A 19,711-nucleotide genomic window follows, 5' to 3' on the forward strand; every position below is an offset into this window, starting at 1 on the left:
GGGGGGATAAAATTAAATTTAAAAAAAAAACCTCACCAGATTCTTCAAATTCACTGTTGTATGCATTCCAGGTCTCACTTATACGGATCAGGTTCTCTTCCATGGCTTGGATGTCCATGTAGGGACAGTTGCACTCGGGGAATTTGGGGCCACACTGGCACCAGCAGTCATTGTCCTTGCAGATGAACTCCCCCTCTGAATTGCAGGCAATGTAGCTCAGAGCTGCCTGCACAAAGTGCTCCTGCAGGTACTCAGGAAGGATGACCTGAAGACCTGTAGGAAATGGAGGAAATATTTTGATGTTAAAGGCAAAGGAAGTTCTGGAGCTGAGGAGCTTCACCAGCTCACACAGCAAACAAACAGTTTTGAAAAACAAAAATATATGGAGTTTTTAGGACAATTTGTGCATCTGTCCAGCAGTTATACCGTGTCATGCATTTTCTTTCTTAATAATTATTTTCAGACGTATTCCTCACATTTCCCTCTCAGCATGGAACATCCATCCACTAATGAGTAACCTGCATTCCTCTGACAGAGAGTTTATTGTTTTAATCTTTCTAGGGGGGTTGGGTAGCATCAACTTCTCCTTGCTGAGTGAACAGCAGCCAGAGCCTTGCAGCAGGAAATCACACAGCTGAATTATAATCCTGGTGCCAGCAATAATGCAGATTCTGAAAATGCTGATGAAGGGAAAACAGCCCTGAGAGACAGAGTGAAGAGACAGCATAATCAGGAAAAGAGGTGTAAACATTTCCATCCAAAATTGGGCTTGTTTTCCATGTTTCCTTTGGCACAACAAGATGTAGCTTGTCTAAATAACTCATTATGTCCTGTGATTCTGTAGGGGCAAACTAAGAAGGAAGGGCGAAATTGGGTTGGAAGAAATCTTTGAAAAATGAAATTTAGCTATTTATTTTTCTAGCATTGGTAGCAAATTGCCGTGGGACAGTCAATTGGGTGTGAAGGGTAGGGCTACAAAACCTTGAGTAAGAAAATTCATTCTTAAATCTACTTAAGTTTTTGCATGGAAAGGGTGCAAAGTCCAGCTCCTGTGGGTCTTCAAAAAACTCCTGCTACACGTGTTCCAAGTAATTTCTCATCATATGAATTGGGTATTTGGTGATATCATTTTCTTCTTCATAGGCACTTGGATGATTTCGCAGAGATTTAGTCCTTATTTTTAGGTATATACAAAATTATAGCTGCAACAGGAATTTCAGAACCCTTCCAACTGCTGAACCTGGTCTGATTGAGCTTCCTTCTGTCTCATGTCAAGATTTGGAAAACTCTACTAGTCTCCTGTGAAAAACAATTATTTTTTCAACCATAGAGGCTGTGAAAGTCAAAAAAAGCCCATTTCAATTCTTCCATTAAAGAGTTTACACAGTTCTGTTAATACATTTCTCCATGTGACAACAAACCACAGTCTGAGAGATGCAAAGATTATTTTCCAAATTTTAACTGGAAAACATCATGAATATGCTGGAAACTGTCAAAAAATTATGTTTTCTGGAAATATTCATGGTATCTCAGTGGAAATGACAAGATTTTTTGTTTAAGAAAACAATATCTCAGTGAAATAATTTTATGTTTTTATTCTGGGGAGAATGGTACGTGTTTTCTCCTTTTCCTGAGGGATCATCACCCCTGAGAGCTGTTCTTAACATCACCAACCACCTCACACTCTTTGTCCAAGTGATTTACACACTCATATAGAAAACTTTAAATCTTGGAAATAATTGTATATCTACCTTTAACTGCAAGTTATGAATTGTATGGCTCTCTCATGGCATAGAGTCAGAGGTGTGCACAAACACACACATTAAAGAGAATTTAGTGGGTGTTTTCATAGTCATAATTTGCTCATGCTTTATTTTAGTAACTGAAAATAAAAATTATTAATGGCCTAATACCATAGAGGGTGACTTTTCAAAATTTTTTATGCCCAAATATACCGGTCAGGAAATGCTTCTGCTGGAATTTTGAAAAGTAAATTATTTAGAAATGATGACTCTGTTCTTCCTTTTGCTTCCTCTTTCTGTTTCTTTCTATTTTTCATTTTTATTTATACACAATTACTACTATTTTCCTAATGAGTGAAATTTTAACCTTCCAAGTTTGGGTTGTTTTTTTTTTTAAATTCCCAAGAGGAATTAAATTGACTCCTCCTGATTTAGAGTATTTCAAAATGTACATCCTGTCTTTCTGGTGACTCCATTAATTTTGGGGCAAGAAGTGCAGGGGCTGCCAGCTACTGCTCAGCATGTGCAAGGCAGGCTGAGCACACCAAATATCACCCCCAGCTTGGTGGAATCTCTGGGAATTCAGGCTGTGCCAGTGGATGCTAAACAGGGATGCAAAATGTTAACAGGGCTATTCAAATTATTTTCTGATGGTGCAGAAATTGTTTCCATTTGAAAGGCACCACGAGGTACTGACATTTCCTTCACTTTTGGCTGCAATGCACTCATTGTACACACAGACACACACACACACACACACACACAGAAATTAGGAAAATGACCTTTTATGAGGTGGAAGAGAGAAAAAAAAAATAAATAGCATGATAAATGTCACCCCGTTCCAAAAAACAAATTAATGAAATTGCACCTACATACCTTGCAACTGAATCTTATTTTCAGGACTCTGAACCAGAACAGAGCTGACAGAATCTAGGTTGTCATAGTTACTGCAGCCGAGGGGACCCGTCCGTGTCTCTGTCACCTGGTGGGAAGGGAGAAGCACTCACTGAAATATCCAAAGCAGACTGAGGAGTTCAGAGGATTGTTTCATAAAGTTTCCCCCTATTTCAGCCAGAAATACATGTCAGACTTAATTATGGTGACATAATTAGGAATATGTGAATATACGTAATTAATAAAAAACAATTTAATTGCCAAAAGGGCGAGTGCAAATGATTTAGCACAGAGAATCCTTACCAACACCTCACCATTACAATACTACACAAATACTGCAGTACATAATGCTGGAGTGGTGTAATGCCACACCAACAGTATAAAGGCAATTTATTTTCCATGGCTGTGGGAATTACAATGAGTTTGCTAAATAACCAGTTTATAAAATAAAATAATAAAAAATATAATACATATAAATATAGAAATACATTTTCTATAAACATAAGATATTATATCTAAATATCATATATAATAAATATACTCATATTTATTTTATTATATACTATAATAAATATATAAATAATAAAGATAAAATAACAACTAAATAAAATATAAATATTAAGTTTATAGAAATGAGGACTCTGATTTTCCCCTCTTGAAAGTTGTGCAGGTGACAAGTCCTCCTTGAAGTCATGGAAAAAGCTCTGACTTTTCCAGTGAAGATCAGGATTTAGTATTAAAAACCCTTCATGAGCTGTATTTATAATGGTGGTAGTGGTGGGATGGTTTTTTTCATAAGGGAAGAGCCTAAGATAAGTTTAGGCATGAAATTCTGGATATTCTGTCTGTGGTAATCACCAAATCCATGGCCACAGAACCAAAATACATCTAATTTATCAAATCAGGACCTCCACAAGCAGAGCTCTGGCTTGACAGTGAAGGTTTGACTTTGGGAGAGAGCAGTTATTCATATCATAGAATCATTAGGGTTGGAAAAGCCCCATCAGATCTTCAAGTCCAAACATTAACCCATGTCCTAAGCACCACATCATGGTTTTTGAACACTTCCAGGAATGGAAGCACCATTCCACCACTGTCCTGGGCAACCTGCACCAGGGACTGACCATCCTTTCAGTGAATAAATTCTTCCTAATATCCAATCCAAATGTCTCTCTTTGGTGCAACTTGGTGAATAAACACATTTAAATAAATAGAAAAAAAAAAAGTTAGTAATTTGTATGCTTCCTGGAATATTATCTATAATTCCTAAGTGTCAACAAGTTCTTTCTAAAGTCAGAAGTACAACCAATCCCTCTGTCATGCAGCTCCCAAACTGTTCTCAGCCACTCTCCTGGAATTTCCTACTTCTCTTCCTTTGACTGTTCCAGATGTTGTGACCAGATTTGCCCTTATTTTGTACCTGCCCCAGTTTTGAATACAACCACTTCTATTTTCTGTTACTTCAGGTATCATATTCAGCTCTGGGTCTCCTGGAGAATCAGCCTAAATTACAGGGTGAGGGAGCAGATTTCCAAAATGCAGATGTGCACTGAGCAAGTGCCAGCCATGCAGCCAGACCACCAAGGTGAATTGTACAGAACAGAAGGGAGATGGAAATTTGAAAAGTCTGATTTGATGGGAATATGAAGGTTTGCTGATATAAACCCTGATTTTTCATGTTGCTGGAGTTTCTGTGGGTGGCTGCAGCTGGGCTGTGATGTTCTTGAAATCTCCTGAGCCTGAGATTTCACATTCTTCTTGCCCTTTTGCAAAGAATATATGAGATTTCCTGTCGTTCCAAGCTCCTGGCACCTTTCCATCACTTTGAGGGTGGACAGCCCATGGAGAGGACACAGAACTGGCCAACACCAAACATATGAGCAGAGCTCAAGATGCATGAGGAAAAGGGACCAAGCCAGGTTGTGTCCTCTCTGCACATCTTTGGCAATCTTTAATATTTATGACAGCAGCAGATTTGCCATGGTTTTTGCTCAATCATCCTGAATCAGCACAAGGATTCTTGCAGGGGGATAAGATTTGGATTGGACATGGCTGGAATGACAATTGTGATTTGATCCTTCAGTCCTCTGCCAACAGGTAGTCTAAAATTCCATTCTAAAATATGATATTTTTGGAAGTACCCCCAGTCCATAAATAGAATCCTAATCTCTCTACACAATAAAAAATAGTGTTACTTAGATAAAATAAGAGAAATAGCCAGAAGACAAAAAAAAAAGGTAAATGTTGCAATGAATTTTATCCTTACTCTGACATATTATGCTCATCATTCACCTATGCAATTCTTTATTTAAAGATCCATTTATTTTAATGTTGTTTTCACTTTCACACCATTATTATGATTTTCAAGCATTTCTCTATAAGGCAATGCGGCTTCATAAAGTTATATGGAATGTATAAACTATAAAGCAAATATTGCAATTCCTATTACTCTTTTATGCCCCCTGAAATAACAAAATAAGGAAGGGTGGTAAGTAGCTTTGTAGTTATTGTGCCCCTTTTTGTTCATATTTCTTCACTCTTATCTGAATTATGCCAGACATGAGTAGAGACTGCCACTGTTTTGAGTGATAACATTTATAAATACATTTATTCAAAAGAAAATTATATAGAGCAGTTTTGATATGAATTACAGACAATCATTGCAGTGAAGTAATTAAAATTTCTACTACTACTACTAATAATAATAATAATAGACAATGCTCTATAAATACATCAATAAATAAGGACCTTTTCTAAATGTTCATTTTTCATTGCAATCTATGTATTTATATTATTCATTCTTTTCCTTCCCACCCTCTGTCAGCTGCCTTGCTCTGGTACTCTTATCTTCTGCATAGAACATACATTGCAACAAGAAATTCAAAATGAATAGTCTCAGAATGTAAAAAAGAAATGCTCAAGGATATAATAATCATCCAAGCTTCAACTATTGATGGATGACAATTCTAGTCAGAGGTCAGAGCTATGCAGTTATATATGTTTTTGTATACTCTATACAAATCCTACTCCACAAAGACTGTAAATCAGAAAAAATTGTGAGTGACTGATAAATGAAAGCCTCAAATTTCTATCAAATTTTCAGACCAGATGAAAGGATTTGATTTTCCTAAATTATGCAGGTACAGACTGGTTTGAGTTAGAAGGGGCTTTAAAGAATATCAAGTTCCAACCCCTGGTACAGGGACATTTCCACTAGACTGAGTTAATCCAAGCTCCATCCAACCTAATCTTGGACCTTTTGGGGTAACTTTGGTGATAAAAAGGCAGACTAGAAAAGAAAAAAAAATTTGAAAGGAAAAAAATACATTAATTCTGGTTTGAGCCAAGTGTTACTGATGATTTTACATTTTTTGTCTCAGCAACAATAGGAATGAAATTGGAAAGCCACTGGCACGTCTTTAATTATCTTCCAGGCAGAGAAGTGTGACTGTGCTCAGTCCCAAGATCACAGCTGAAAACTGTTCTGTCAGAATGTGTATGAAAAAAAGATGGACCACAAAGAGGAGAGGGACAGGTAATAAAATAGAAATTCAGATTGTGCTGGGAGGTAGCATGGTCCAGAAGTGACTAACATTGTGCAAAGAGCACCAGAACCAATGTTTGTTTTGCATGACCTGCAACCCACAAAGAACATTAACTCACAAAGCAAAGCACCACGGAACAAAGTTATTCAATAACCAAAACCCCCCAAGAACCAGCAAAAAACACCTGTGAAATCACCTGACACGAAGCAGGCAGGATGTTCTCCAGTGCCTTGTTTTCAGAGATTATCACAGAACAGGTGTCCCTGGGCAGCAGAGTTTTCAGTTCCCAGAAATAAACTCTAACATTTGGCATTAATGAGACAAATGCCTACAGTTTTCAGTCAGTTAAATCTCATAACCATGGTGATAATGACCCGATTATAAGTGCACTGAGAAAATACCTCCTAGCACTTAAGCAGGGCTGAATTCTTGTGATATCAGTGGGTAGTATTTCCCTAGGAAACAGCCTGCTTTTTTTTTTTTTTTTTTGTCCATGATAATTAAGCCAACAGAAGACTTTCCTAATAAAAGGGAAATACATTTCTGCAGAGACTTTGCTCCTGGTGAGTCCTTTTAAGCACATGTAGCTAATATTCCTAACGAAGTGCCCATGCAGAGGTGGTGTGTGCCTTGCATAAAGGACTGTCCTCTTCAGCAGGACTCCTTAAAAATGGGTTTGGCTTCTGAGGATGAGAACTGAGCCAGCACAAAGGAGGATGAGGCAATGCTGGTCACTGCAGAAACAGGCAGCTGTGCTCACATTCACATCAACCTCTTTAATGCTTCGAACATTCAAATAAGGATTTAGAGCAAACTGCTCATATCTGCATATGAGCATATCTCATATCTCATATCTCATATCACTCCCTCATATCTGAGGGAGTGAGGTCTGTTCTGAGAGGCTGTGCTGACAGAAGGTGGGGCAAAAGTCTGGAATGGGGAGAAATTGGGATTCTCCTGAATGACACCATGGTGGTGCTGGGCTGATGGCTGTACCTGGTGATCTTCAAGGTCTTTTCCAACCAGGATGGTCCTGAGTCCATGGCCCTCCTACCAACCTCACCTTCAGCCCATGCTCCCACCCCCTGTAGTCCCTGCCCATCCTGCAGTCAATGCTCATTTCACCTTAAAAAAAGAGTTGATCAAATAAATAGGCACTAAGTGTACTTTCTATTTAGATGTGCATCTCCTGCCAGCTCTTTTCTTTCTTTTCCCCCAGGCTTGACAGTTTTTCACAAAAGCACCTTTATTCCAGCACTCCCCTTTGCCACACAATGGTTGCTGCTCCACTGCCCTATTTTTGTCATTGAACATATTAAAAAACTCCTGCTAATGAGTGTGCAATTAAAATAAATCAAATTTTCTGAGCGTTCCAAGCACTGATACTTCTCAGCTAGGGGCTAGATGAACATTTCTGAAGGAGGTGCAGACAAAACCAGAAGCATTCACAGCAATGTCAGAGGTTGGATTTGTGTTTTCAATATGATTTTTTTTAATTGCCAGGAATCTAAAACAATACCTCAAAGGCATGACATATTTTGGACAGACTTTCTAGCAGCATAGGGCTGACACTTTAATTTGAAGAGCCCCCTAACTCAGAAGACCTGGAACCACTCCCATCCTATTTTTCTGTCATCTGTAAAATGGAGGAGGAACAGTAAACTTGATCTTTCTGCAAAAGAGATAATTACAAAATTTCCATTAACTTCATTAGAAGGGAAATATGGACTTCTTTCAAGTTTCTGGGCAAGGAGATGACTTTGAATTTTACTGAATGCAGCACTAAAGCTTCCCAAGAGATCAGTCTAATCCTTCCATTCGCGCTGCTTTGTTTCTACACTCCCAGGAATTTACTGTGAACCAGATTGTTACCTTAAAATAACAAGGAAATTGAAATGCATTCTTCTCACATAAAGCATTAAATACCTCAGAAGCCAGAATATTTCAGGAACTGGAAATGAGCTCACACTATTTGAATTCTGCTCTGTTGCAACTGCTGAAAATGATTTTTTAAGGCTGTTCAGCTCTGTCTGATAGGGAACAATCCCCTTTCTGCTCAAGACTATTCCCCACTATCTCAGGGAGCAATAGATTGTCTGTAAATTCCAGGAGAATCCACAAGAACGCTGGAAGAAGTCTGGCAGCACTGACAGCTCTGGCATCAGAGCCACAATTTTCCCTTTTCAAGGGCATTTTCAATCCACTGCCTGTCAGGTGCCACATTCCCATGCAGACTTCTGGATTGCAACAGGGAAGTTTGCAGGAAATGAGGCTGCTGGAAAACCAGTCAGGGCAGCCCTGGCAGAGCCTTTATTTCCTGCACTTTCAGAAATCAAAGGTGCATCAGCCTCATGCAGAGAATAAGGACAGGCTTTATCTCCAAAAGAACGGGTTATCTCTTTTAATTAATCTTGAAGAGATGACAGTGAAGTTCTCTTACAGAGAAATAATAGAGTTAGCAAAAATTTAATAAAAACAGAGGATTTTGTCTCAGTCTCCATTTAGCTACTTCTGCTTGCCCATATCTTACTTAAATTAACACTAATATTATTTTTTTCTCAGCTTTTATTGCCTAAATAGACAGCTGAGCAACAAACAGCAAATGAAATCTATATATTTGCTTTAAACGATAAAATTAGAAACAGAGAGAACGGCGCGGATACAAATTAAAATAATATTTCAAGTTCATAAAAATCTCAAGGTATCTGCAGAAAGCAAAAGCAAAGATGCCTACTTAGGAAAAACCCATTTCCCAGCTTTACATCCTTTTCCAAACATAATTGCATTACTATATAGAGGGCAAAAAGCTCCAAAGAATTTTGGGGGTTTGTACTGTACAGGTTAAATGTCTTCTTACAATTAACCCAACTGCAAAATCCCATGCAGGGACTTCCCAAGAGTTTTGGGTGCAGGATTTGTATCTTTATGGGCCAGCTCCAACAGGCAATGCTGAGGCCACTGGAATTTTTCACTGTGTCCCCATTAGTTTCAAGAAGACAGAACTATTTGCCTATTTATAAGACTCACAGATATTATTAGCCACAATAATACTGCAGGTGAATGGAATATATTTTTTTTAATATTAGGAAGGTATGAATAAAAAATATAGTCCTTCCTAAATCAGGATTAAAAGTTAATATGTTCCTTTTCTTTTTGAGGTCGCAGGAAAAAGATCCTCTTGGTAAATACAAAAATTATCTTTGGATCATTTGGGAACATTATGGCTTTAATGTGGTCAGTTTTTAAAACCATGTGTATAATATTTTTAAGAGAAAAATAAAAAAACCCAGACTTGTGCCAAAGAAAAAATATGATGGGTTAACATTGGCTCCTAAAAAGAACATGAAAGACATTTAAAGTCTTGGAGCTTAAAAATTAAAATGATAAGGGCAGGTTAACTAAGAATTTAGTTTTCCATATAGAGAATCTAGAGAATTTTACTTTTGATTGTACATTTCTGTGCATTTCTAAAACTTGCCTGCAATATTCTTTTCAGCAGCATCTCTGACAATTCACCAGTTTAGGCTGTTTGCAGGTGTTAGATTTGCTGCCCAGAGACTCCTGAGCTATTTGTGCTGTCCATGGCACTCCAGCTCAGCACACCCTGCCCCTCCCTGGCAGTCAATCTGCAGCAGGACATTTCTCATGTCCATTTTATTTTGCCATCAAACTCCCCCTCCTGGGGTTGTCATCCCAAGCTCTCACAAGGAATCACATTAGTGTCCATAACAGGGGTGTCTGCCTGGCTCACAGAGATGTGTGCAGGGATTTATTTTTAGGTTATATCCTCATTACTTCCCACCCATTTATTCCCTCTGGTAAATGATTGTAACACATTTGCCCTTTCTGTCTCATTGGTATGGCCAATTCTCAATTTAGAGTTTTGCTGAACTCTTGTTTTTATACAACTTGGTTTTTAGAGTGTTTTCCTGCATCTTTGCAGACCTACCACAGACCAGGCAGATACAACAGATCTATAATTTAATCATTAAATCCCTATCAGTTGCTCAAGCTAAAGGGAATTTAGCTTTGCTAAATTTGTGCTAGAGAAGAAAAGCAACTTAATACTGAGGCTTTAAACTTCATTTCATATGGCTGCTTCATTCATATGGAAAGTTCTGTCAGAGAACCCAGTGACTCTCAATATTGTTATTTCATGAACAAAACTAGAAGAGATATTTTAATGTACAGGAGACTGCTCTTAGAATTAGGCTCTGAGGGCAATGTTACCCAGGCTGACTGCTGAGCCCAGCTGGAAAATCCTTCACATCATCCTGATTCATGGGAACAGAAAGACCTATCAAATACCAAGTCCTGTTCATTAAAACATACATGAATGTGTCCTACTATGGGTAGGAAAAAATATTTAGAATATAGAATATAGGATCTTGTCCAAAGGGTTTTATTCATTCTTTTCTTGTCCTCACACAGATGAGCCAATGGCAAGGGCAAAGAATGATGTATCATAAGGGCAGGTGCATTTCTTCCATTAAAAACCAGAAAAAGAGAGAGCCAGAGTTCCTATGAGCACAAGAATCTAGGGAAGGAGGGAAGTTCAGAAGGGAAAAGAGGAAACCTATGAAAAGAAAGCAGCAGTTATTATCAGGACTGTGGAGCCCTGGGGAAGTGAAAGGACTTGGTTCTGCTCAGAACTGAAACAACTCCACCAACTGCAGGCTTTGCTTTGTTTCTATGCAGATGACCATGTGAGGTGGGACATTCCTGGATATCCAGCTCCTCTCCCAGTTCTGTAGGTGAAAAGCCTTTTGACAAGAGTTGTCTCCTCAATTAAAGGTCCTGCACATGTAAATATCTGGATTAAAATCATATATGCCACTGTATATTTTCTTTATGTCCTTTTGCTATCAGAATGTTTATCTTGTATGTATGTACAATTATTTCTAAGCCATTGCACAGTGGCATCAGGGTACAACTCTCAGGTCACACACCACAGACTTGTCAGTTTGGGATATCTGCATCAAGGAAGGACAGATCCAATATCAGAGTAAGAAAAGCAGACCAACACATTTTATTTTTTATGCCTGAAGGAACACGGGCTATTTATTTTATTATGGGCTCAGTACTCGTGAATGTTTTGTTTCAAACAGGGAATTGGAGTAAGAACAAACTCTACTTAGGTAGACTAAAACATGACAGGAAATAAATTTTAATGGTCCTCTTCAAACCATTTTCTTCATCAAGGTTTTATCATCACCTAGGTTTACACATCACCTCATTTTACACATTAAGAATTTCATGAAAAGCTGAAGAAAAAACATGGAATGATTATTCATTTGCCAGACTCTAGATACATTTGGAGAAGATAAAATTAAATTTCCTTGTAAATTTACATATTATTTGGAAAACACCCATATCCTCCATTTGGTGGAATTATTATAAATGTTGGAAAACTATTATAACCATGACAAAAAAAAAAGGGCGTTTTTCTATTATTTCTTTTCATATTACTTCCAATAAAATTCAAAGGAAGAATACCCAAAGCCCATGAAATGCATTAGCTATTCCCTGGGAATTTAAGGGTTAAATTGTGCTGCTGGGGAGAGATGATGAAGACAGTTTGATTAATTGGGAAGATGGTAGTTGAGGCTGGCTTGTGGAAACCCTGATCTCAGTGACACCAACATGAATGAGCAGAAACTTCCTTGACTCACTGCCGTTAATTCCTTGCATAAGGTCAGAACCTCGCCGGGAAAAATTAAAACAATATTTTTTTTATTATTTTGCTCACTGGATTCTGCTACAAAGCCTGTAGAGAAGCTACCAACCTTTCAGGCATTAAGGATCTGAAAATAATGATCACTCCATGGTGTAGAAAGTCTCCTGGATGAATAATGGAACCTTTCTTAAACCCAGCTCTGCTTCAGCATGTAGAGGCGTTATGTGCATTATCTTGTAAGAGATTAAATTATAGTTTTGCTGTCAGACATGCAAATTCTGCTGGAGCTCCGTGAGAAGGTTTACAAGGTAAAAATAACAGTGAAGTGCAGAAGACAGCAATGATATAACTCTCAGTGCCAGTTAGCTGTGAAGGATTCCCACACAAGGGGTAATTTTTCACACTAAATGAATAGATCAAAGGGTATGATTGCAGATTGAATCATAAACCACAATAACAAAACATGCAAAAATGTATTATAGCCAAAAATTCTCTCAGAAAAAATAATATGAAAACTGAAAACTTTCCACAGCCTGTTATTATTCTCTAAGCTGATTTGTTCTGATGCAGAGTCTCTATTGGTCTGAGATATTCCTCCTAATCTGACCTCTGTGCTCATACAAGCTGTTGATACATGCTATCTCCTATTTCAGAGAGCTCAGAGGCAGGGAAATGTTCTGTGAATTTTATACTCCTTGCTTGACATTCTCTGACCTGCTGGCAAGCAGTAGCTGCCAATTAGAGGGTAGAGGACAGGCAGAGTGCTGAAGTTTCCCAACCCATGCACAAGCCAGCCAGAATAAAGATCAAACTGAAATCTGTACAAACCTGAGTGCCTCCAAATTCCTGCTGGAATGCTCTGTCTAACTGCACTGTTCAATATGTTCACTGTGGAGCTCTCAATACTAAAACCCTTCTTCATCTTCTGGGTTTATTTACTTTAGTTTCACTTTTTTAAGGAGGGAAAAAAAAAAAACGAGAGAGAGTATGGAACATTTAAGGAACTGTAGTGTGAATTGTTTATAGGTTTTTTGACAACTGTGATGGCAAGTGTTGTGTGAGCACTGTTAAGGTTTGTCATTTACTTATGTATATTTATAGCCTGCTCAGGCTTTGGCAGTCTTCATCTCCTTGGCTTTTTTTTTTTACTCTTCTCTCTTGACTAAACTCATAACTAATAGAAGAGCCCTTCAATCTGTTTTGTTCTATCATGTAATCTATTCTATCCTATTCTGTTGTTTGGGGTTTTTTTATTGAGTGGAGAATATTTACCCAAAATCTTTCCAAAATGCTTATCCAAGCATCTCTATTATGTGCTATTTTATTGTTCTGAAACATCTCATGATGCATTGCCAACGAGCTGGAGATGCTGTAACTCCTTGTGCTCGTGACTCCTCTGCAGACTCTGCTGCAAAGGGGACAGGGTGCAGCTGCTCCTGGAGGCTGCTCAGGGTCTTAGGTTGGAAATGAGGGTGTGTGTTCTGTTCCCATCTGTCAGAGCTGGGGCAGTTATCCTCTCTTCCTTGGGCAGCTTTCTTTATCCCTCCCACAGCCAATCCTCCCTCCAGGAGATCTCTGCTGTCCATGGGCCATTCATTATTAATTATCTTCTGTCCATGGGCCATTCATTATTAATTATCTTCTGTCCATGGGCCATTAATTGTTAATTATCTCCTGTCCATGGCCAGTGAGTGTCCCTGCAGGGCTGATCAAATTCCATCATCCCATGGGAGATGCTGTGCCCAGGGCAGGAGCCAAGCATTCCTACCTGGATCCAATCTGCCCTGGAACAGCACAGCAGCCTCTGCCCCCTGCATTCCCAGAGGAGCAGCTTTCTCCTGCCCTGCATTCCCAGAGGGAGAGCAGGCCCAGCTCCAGCAGCCCTGGAGCTGCAGAGGAAAACTCCCCCCTTGTGCAGGATCCTGCTGCAGCAGAGCCACAGCTGGCACTGCAGGAGGGCCGAGCCCCATGGGATGGGACTGTGCCACCACCCTGGGACTGTGCCACCACCATGGGATGGGACTGTGCCACCACCATGGGATGGGACTGTGCCACCATGGGATGGGACTGTGCCACCCCTGGGATGGGACTGTGCCACCACCCTGGGATGGGACTGTGCCACCATGGGATGGGACTGTGCCACCCCTGGGATGGGACTGTGCCACCACCCTGGGATGGGACTGTGCCACCACCATGGGATGGGACTGTGCCACCCCTGGGATGGGACTGTGCCACCCTGGGATGGGACTGTGCCACCACCTGGGATGGGACTGTGCCACCATGGGATGGGACTGTGCCACCACCATGGGATGGGACTGTGACACCACCCTGGGATGGGACTGTGCCACCATGGGATGGGACTGTGCCACCACCTGGGATGGGACTGTGCCACCACCCTGGGATGGGATGGGACTGTGCCACCCTTGGGATGGGACTGTGCCACCCCTGGGATGGGGCTGTGCCACCCCATGGGATGGGACTGTGACACCACCCTGGGACTGTGACACCCTGGGATGGGACTGTGCCACCCCTGGGATTGGACTGTGCCACCACCCTGGGATGGGACTGTGCCACCCCTGGGATGGGGCTGTGCCACCCTTGGGATGGGACTGTGCCACCCCTGGGATGGGACTGTGCCACCCCATGGGATGGGACTGTGCCACCCCATGGGATGGGACTGTGACACCACCCTGGGACTGTGACACCCTGGGATGGGACTGTGCCACCCCTGGGATTGGACTGTGCCACCACCCTGGGATGGGGCTGTGCCACCCTGGGATGGGGCTGTGCCACCACCATGGGATGGGACTGTGCCACCCCTGGGATGGGACTGTGCCACCACCTGGGATGGGACTGTGCCACCACCCTGGGATGGGACTGTGCCACCCCTGGGATGGGGCTGTGCCACCCTATGGGATGGGACTGTGCCACCACCCTGGGATGGGACTGTGCCACCACCCTGGGATGGGACTGTGCCACCCCTGGGATGGGACTGTGCCACCACCCTGGGATGGGACTGTGCCACCACCATGGGATGGGACTGTGCCACCACCCTGGGATGGGACTGTGCCACCACCCTGGGACTGTGCCACCACCATGGGATGGGACTGTGCCACCCCATGGGATGGGACTGTGCCACCACCATGGGACTGGGCCACCACCATGGGATGGGGCTGTGCCACCACCCTGACACACAGGGGACAGAGACTGCTCTAACTCTGGCAGTGGTTTGGGCTTTTTTTGTACTATTGCATTTGTATTTTTAGTTTTCCTAGTAAAGAGCTGTTATTCCTATTCCCATATTTTTGCCTGAGAGCCCCTTAATTTCAAAATGATCATATTTCAGAGGGAGTGTGTTTACATTTTCCATTTCAGGGGAGGCTCCTGCCTCCCTTAGCAGACACCTGTCTTTTCAAACCAAGACACTCAGCCACGTCTCTAATGAGTGTCCGGTGAAATTTATATTTCATTTCTTTAATGAAATCAATAAAAACCTGCTGTCACAGGACTTTCCAAAACAATGTTTCCAACTGTGATTTTATACTTTAGAGCTGTTGCTGGGCAAATTTTTTTCCCAGTGTTTGGTCCTTTACAAGGTTTGACATCTGTATAGTCTTAAATTCTACCCACAAACTGAATAGATAAAGTGAGGGCAAGAAAGGTTCGAGAACTGGATTTCAAAAGCTTCCCAAAAATTGGCTGTTTATACAAAACTGTGCAACCTGTTGAGATTTAGAACTTGCCAGAAATCTGACAAAAGCTAAAGGCTTTATAGTATTTCAGCATTTCTTCTTTCGATTACGGCAATTACTTGAATTCACAGAAAAGCAGATGCAAATAGGAGGCATAAAGGAAAAAAATTGAACCAAGCAAGCTTTTTCAGATTAAAAAAAAAAAAAGCAAACAGAAAAAAAAAAAGTCTGTATTTCAGTCTGAGTTTTGGAGGAGAAATTAATTTCATTACACTTAAGTTTCCTCTCTAACAGCCCACCATGAGTCATTCACGGGTTAATTATAGATAATCAGAGATAGTTACCACCACAACAGAGCCCTGTTCTTTGTAATCTAAACTTCTCAGATAAAACCAAATGCTTAAATCTCTCATAGCAAAGAAAAAAAAAAAAAGTGGTTTGGGGAAAGTAAAAAGCAAATTGCACAATAAAATTTAATTGGAATTACAGGGCACGTTCTCAAGGATGTTTATTCTTTCTCACTCAGATGGAATAAATGGGCTGTAAATAGCTGTAAATAGCTGGTGGAAAATTCAATTTATGCATCTGTTCTTCTGTTGCCTCCTGTCCCTTTGTTGCACTGTGGCTGTCCCAGAACTGTTTGGACTCTACAATAACCCCTCTGCTGTACTTACCTGGCCCAGCTCCCACAGAAGGAGGTGTATTCTGGGATGGAAGAAAATATCCTCCAGGAGACACCTCTGGAACAGCCTCACTTCATTAATGGCAATGCTCTAGCATAACTGTGTTTATAATTTTGCAGAATGCAGTGAGACTATTCAATAATATTTAATTTACCGTGCAGCCAAGGTGGTTTTTATGTTTTTATCTTTAGGTTTTGCACAACTGTTTGGATTCCGTTAGGGACAGTGCTGGAATTACAGCTCGTAGCAAACTGGAATTGGGGTCATCTGAGAGCTGGGGCCCAGGCAGCAGGGTGAAATCCAGATGTACAGAAATCCAGATGTTGGTGGCACAACCCTCTGCCACCCACCCACAACCACAAAAATCTCAAATGTGCTGGTAGGAACGTGGCCACACCAGCCAGCAGGCAGTGACAGGACATGGGGAAAAATGCTGCCTTCATTTTCTGTAAAACAACCCTTTAATCTGCATTCTGCTGCCTTTATTTGCATTCTGCTCCCACAGCTGGGCAGGGTTTTATTAGACAAGAGCCCCATCACCCTAATAGGTTGTTAATAAGGAGAACCAACAGCCATCCGTGCAGCTGAAGAGAGGTTTTGGTAGGAAAATGCCTCCAAAATGAGCCTGCCAAGGAAGTGATGTTGGACGTGTCATATTTCAAACACAACAGGCTGTATGTTCATGTAAATGTTATGCAAATGAGACGCAGCCCTCAGGCACCTGGTGAGCTTCCAGAGAGGCCCTGGAGGCTCCAAACTGTTGATTTAGCACATGAGCCTTAGCACTTGCACTGAAATGCATGTGCTAAAATCATATTGAAAGAATGTATGTGTCAGGGACTTTGAAATATATTAAATATTGATACAAGCCATGGGCTCTTCCCATGGACATTTTGATTTCCAGTCAGAAAATGATGCCACGGGATGATGTTACCTCTTTTAATGTGGAATGTACAGTGGATTGTCTGCATGATTAATGCAAAGCCTCCATCAGCAGAAGCCTCAATCCTACTTTTAAAGATTCGTGGGTAGCAGGAGAAACAAAAAAATTGCAGGAAAGGACACAGAATTAATGTAATCATTTGTTTAGAAGATACATCACATGTGGATAAAAATTATCTCTTTTTTTTAGGAGAAAATATGCACTTTTTTTTCATAGAAATAGAAAGAAAAAGAGGTGTGAGAGTGATGTGGTGTAATCTCAAAAGGGATGTTTATACCAATCTGGGGGGTAAAAAAAGGAACACAGATTGGCTTTGTTTATGGGGGATTGTGTGGTTTTGGAGGAAACAAACTGTATTTGTAATCTCTCTTCTCAAATAATATTTTTGGTGTCCCAGCCATCAAGAGAGCAGTCTCTGAGCATTACAATCAGAAAGCATGTAGGTGTGCAAAGAGTTGTGCTATTTTTTCCTAACTCCTGCTGCAGTTTCAGATTGCCCATCATCACAGGAAATGTGACAAACAAGAAGTCAAATAGCAAAGGAAATTATTCCTGTTCATTTAGAAGCCCCAAAGTCCAGGAACTTGAGTGGCAGATTTCATTTGTGCACCAGAGTGCTCTGATTTAACTGCAAATGTCAGGGCTCCTGATTTGAGTTTTTAGGCTTTTCTGTTCCTTATCATATTTGTGTTTGGTTGGTTTATTCAGATATGCATTCCCAACAGGGCAGTTATGTTCCTCCTAGTAAGAGCACGAGTTTTATGAAACATTTTTGATATTTCAGCTCTTTCTTCCTACAATATAAACAACTCTTGTTAGTATGCTAGAGCCTAGAATACTGCATAAGAAAAACCCACCAAAATGAATAAAAAATGACAGTATCAAACACTAACTAGGTCCTGAACATGATTTTTTTGTTGTTGTTATTGCCAACTAGTCAGCAACAAAAAATGATTGCTGGGAAAACTTCAAATATTACTTCAGAACTTTAGGGATTTCTCAACCTGTTGCAGTACCCTTATCTTAGATTTCTTTGATGCTGGTCAAAAGGAAATTATGCCAAGCTGTGAGACCTTTCTTTGTGCTCCTTTGGCAAATCCATCCAGAGAGCACGCCAGACAGAGGAAGTGCTGGTGTTGGAAATTATACAAATTTTAAAATTTTTAACTAACTCTGGTCCAGGGGGTTGTTTGTCTTTGCCCAGAGGAAAGGAATTTAAGTTTCTTTTCAAAAGACTCTGTTGCCTAGGAGGATGAGGATCTAATTAGCATTGAAGGTGAAGGAATCAACACCCACAGGAACCCAAATATTGAGAATTGCATCATTTGGGACCAATGAACATCAAACCAATGAATTTCTCTGGGTTTTGTCTGTATATGTGAAAAGTCTAGTAAAGAGCCATGTGTGGTGGAATTATTTACTCTGCAACACGTGGATGAAATTATTTCTGTTCCACATCCTGTCCTGGACAAAGCAATGCTTTAATTCTCTAACACTAAAAGTGGTGTTGCAGAGTTTTTGTTTTCCCCACAGTTTTGGTGACACTGGGACTTGGAAAGCTGCTCAGGAATCCGTGGTGCAGCAGCACAGGAGGGGAGGCTCTGAGGGTCACCCTGGTCCTTCCAGGTGTCATTTCTCCCAAGCCAACCCTCAGGTTGGGACAGAGATCTGGTCCAGCAGCTATATGGAAAATACTCTAACTCAGATGTCAGTATATATCTGATTGAAGATTAATGAATAATCTTCAAATGTGCTAGGTACACCCTGGATCTAAAACTTCACTTGATGGTTTTCCAATTTAAAAACAGCAGTCTTTCAAAAACCTGTGCATATAGAACAAAAATAGAAAAAAAAAAAGCCTTCCTTGGCTGTTTTTGTGCTCCTGCATTTCAACAGAAACAGTTTTTTTGTTCAGTTAAGTGTTCTGACAGTAGAAATTTGTCATGCAAATGTTCCCAGCCTCTCAATGAAAGTGGTGAGAGAAGCCAGGGTTTCATTTATCAGCACTGGTGCATCTGATGTGAGAACCATTTCCTGGAGGCTCCTGCTGCCAATTAACCAAATCAGATTTGCTGGTGGACTAAGACTTGGTTTGCATCCACCTCAGCAGGAGGCTGGAGAGAAATCTTTCATTTGTAGTGTTGTTAGAAATCTTGGGACATGGAGAAGGTCACTCTGTAAATTGTAGCTGGGCAGGGTTGAATTTTGCATTGTGACACAAATATTTCAGTGGCCAGAAAGGGCAGATTTCTTTCAGGCAGTGTTTTGTCTCTACATTTCTGTGTTCTGTCACTTGGTTGCAGTCACCAATTATCTTCACACAGAAGGAATTTTTGCATGTGGAGGGGGCCTGGTTTTAAGGGTTGCTGTACATCTAGATAATAAAGTCAGGTTGTGAAGGTAGGTCACATCTGGGGGATGGGTGATACCGTGGATCAGACAATTCAGCCATTAAGGCTGGAAAGACCTCCAAGAACATCAGCCTTCAATCTGTCAACTTACCCACATCTCATCCCTTCACTTCTAGAACACCTC

General features: G+C 40.7%; 1 protein-coding gene across 2 annotated transcripts in view; it reads right to left on the reverse strand.

Annotated features, from left to right (window-relative positions):
- Positions 1 to 19,711, reverse strand: part of LOC311157050 (BMP/retinoic acid-inducible neural-specific protein 3) — a gene marked incomplete at both ends in the record, with an annotated part of 176,623 nt that overhangs the window by 59,669 nt on the left and 97,243 nt on the right. For both annotated transcript variants that reach the window (XM_084211425.1, XM_084211426.1), the window contains 2 exons: positions 37 to 273; positions 2,619 to 2,724. In XM_084211425.1, coding sequence (XP_084067551.1) covers positions 37 to 273; positions 2,619 to 2,724 — 343 coding nt within the window. The remainder of the gene's footprint in view (positions 1 to 36; positions 274 to 2,618; positions 2,725 to 19,711) is intronic.

The sequence above is a fragment of the Fringilla coelebs genome (genome assembly GCF_963513975.1).
Source record: "Fringilla coelebs genome assembly, chromosome: 9".
Classification (NCBI taxonomy): Eukaryota; Metazoa; Chordata; class Aves; order Passeriformes; family Fringillidae; genus Fringilla; species Fringilla coelebs.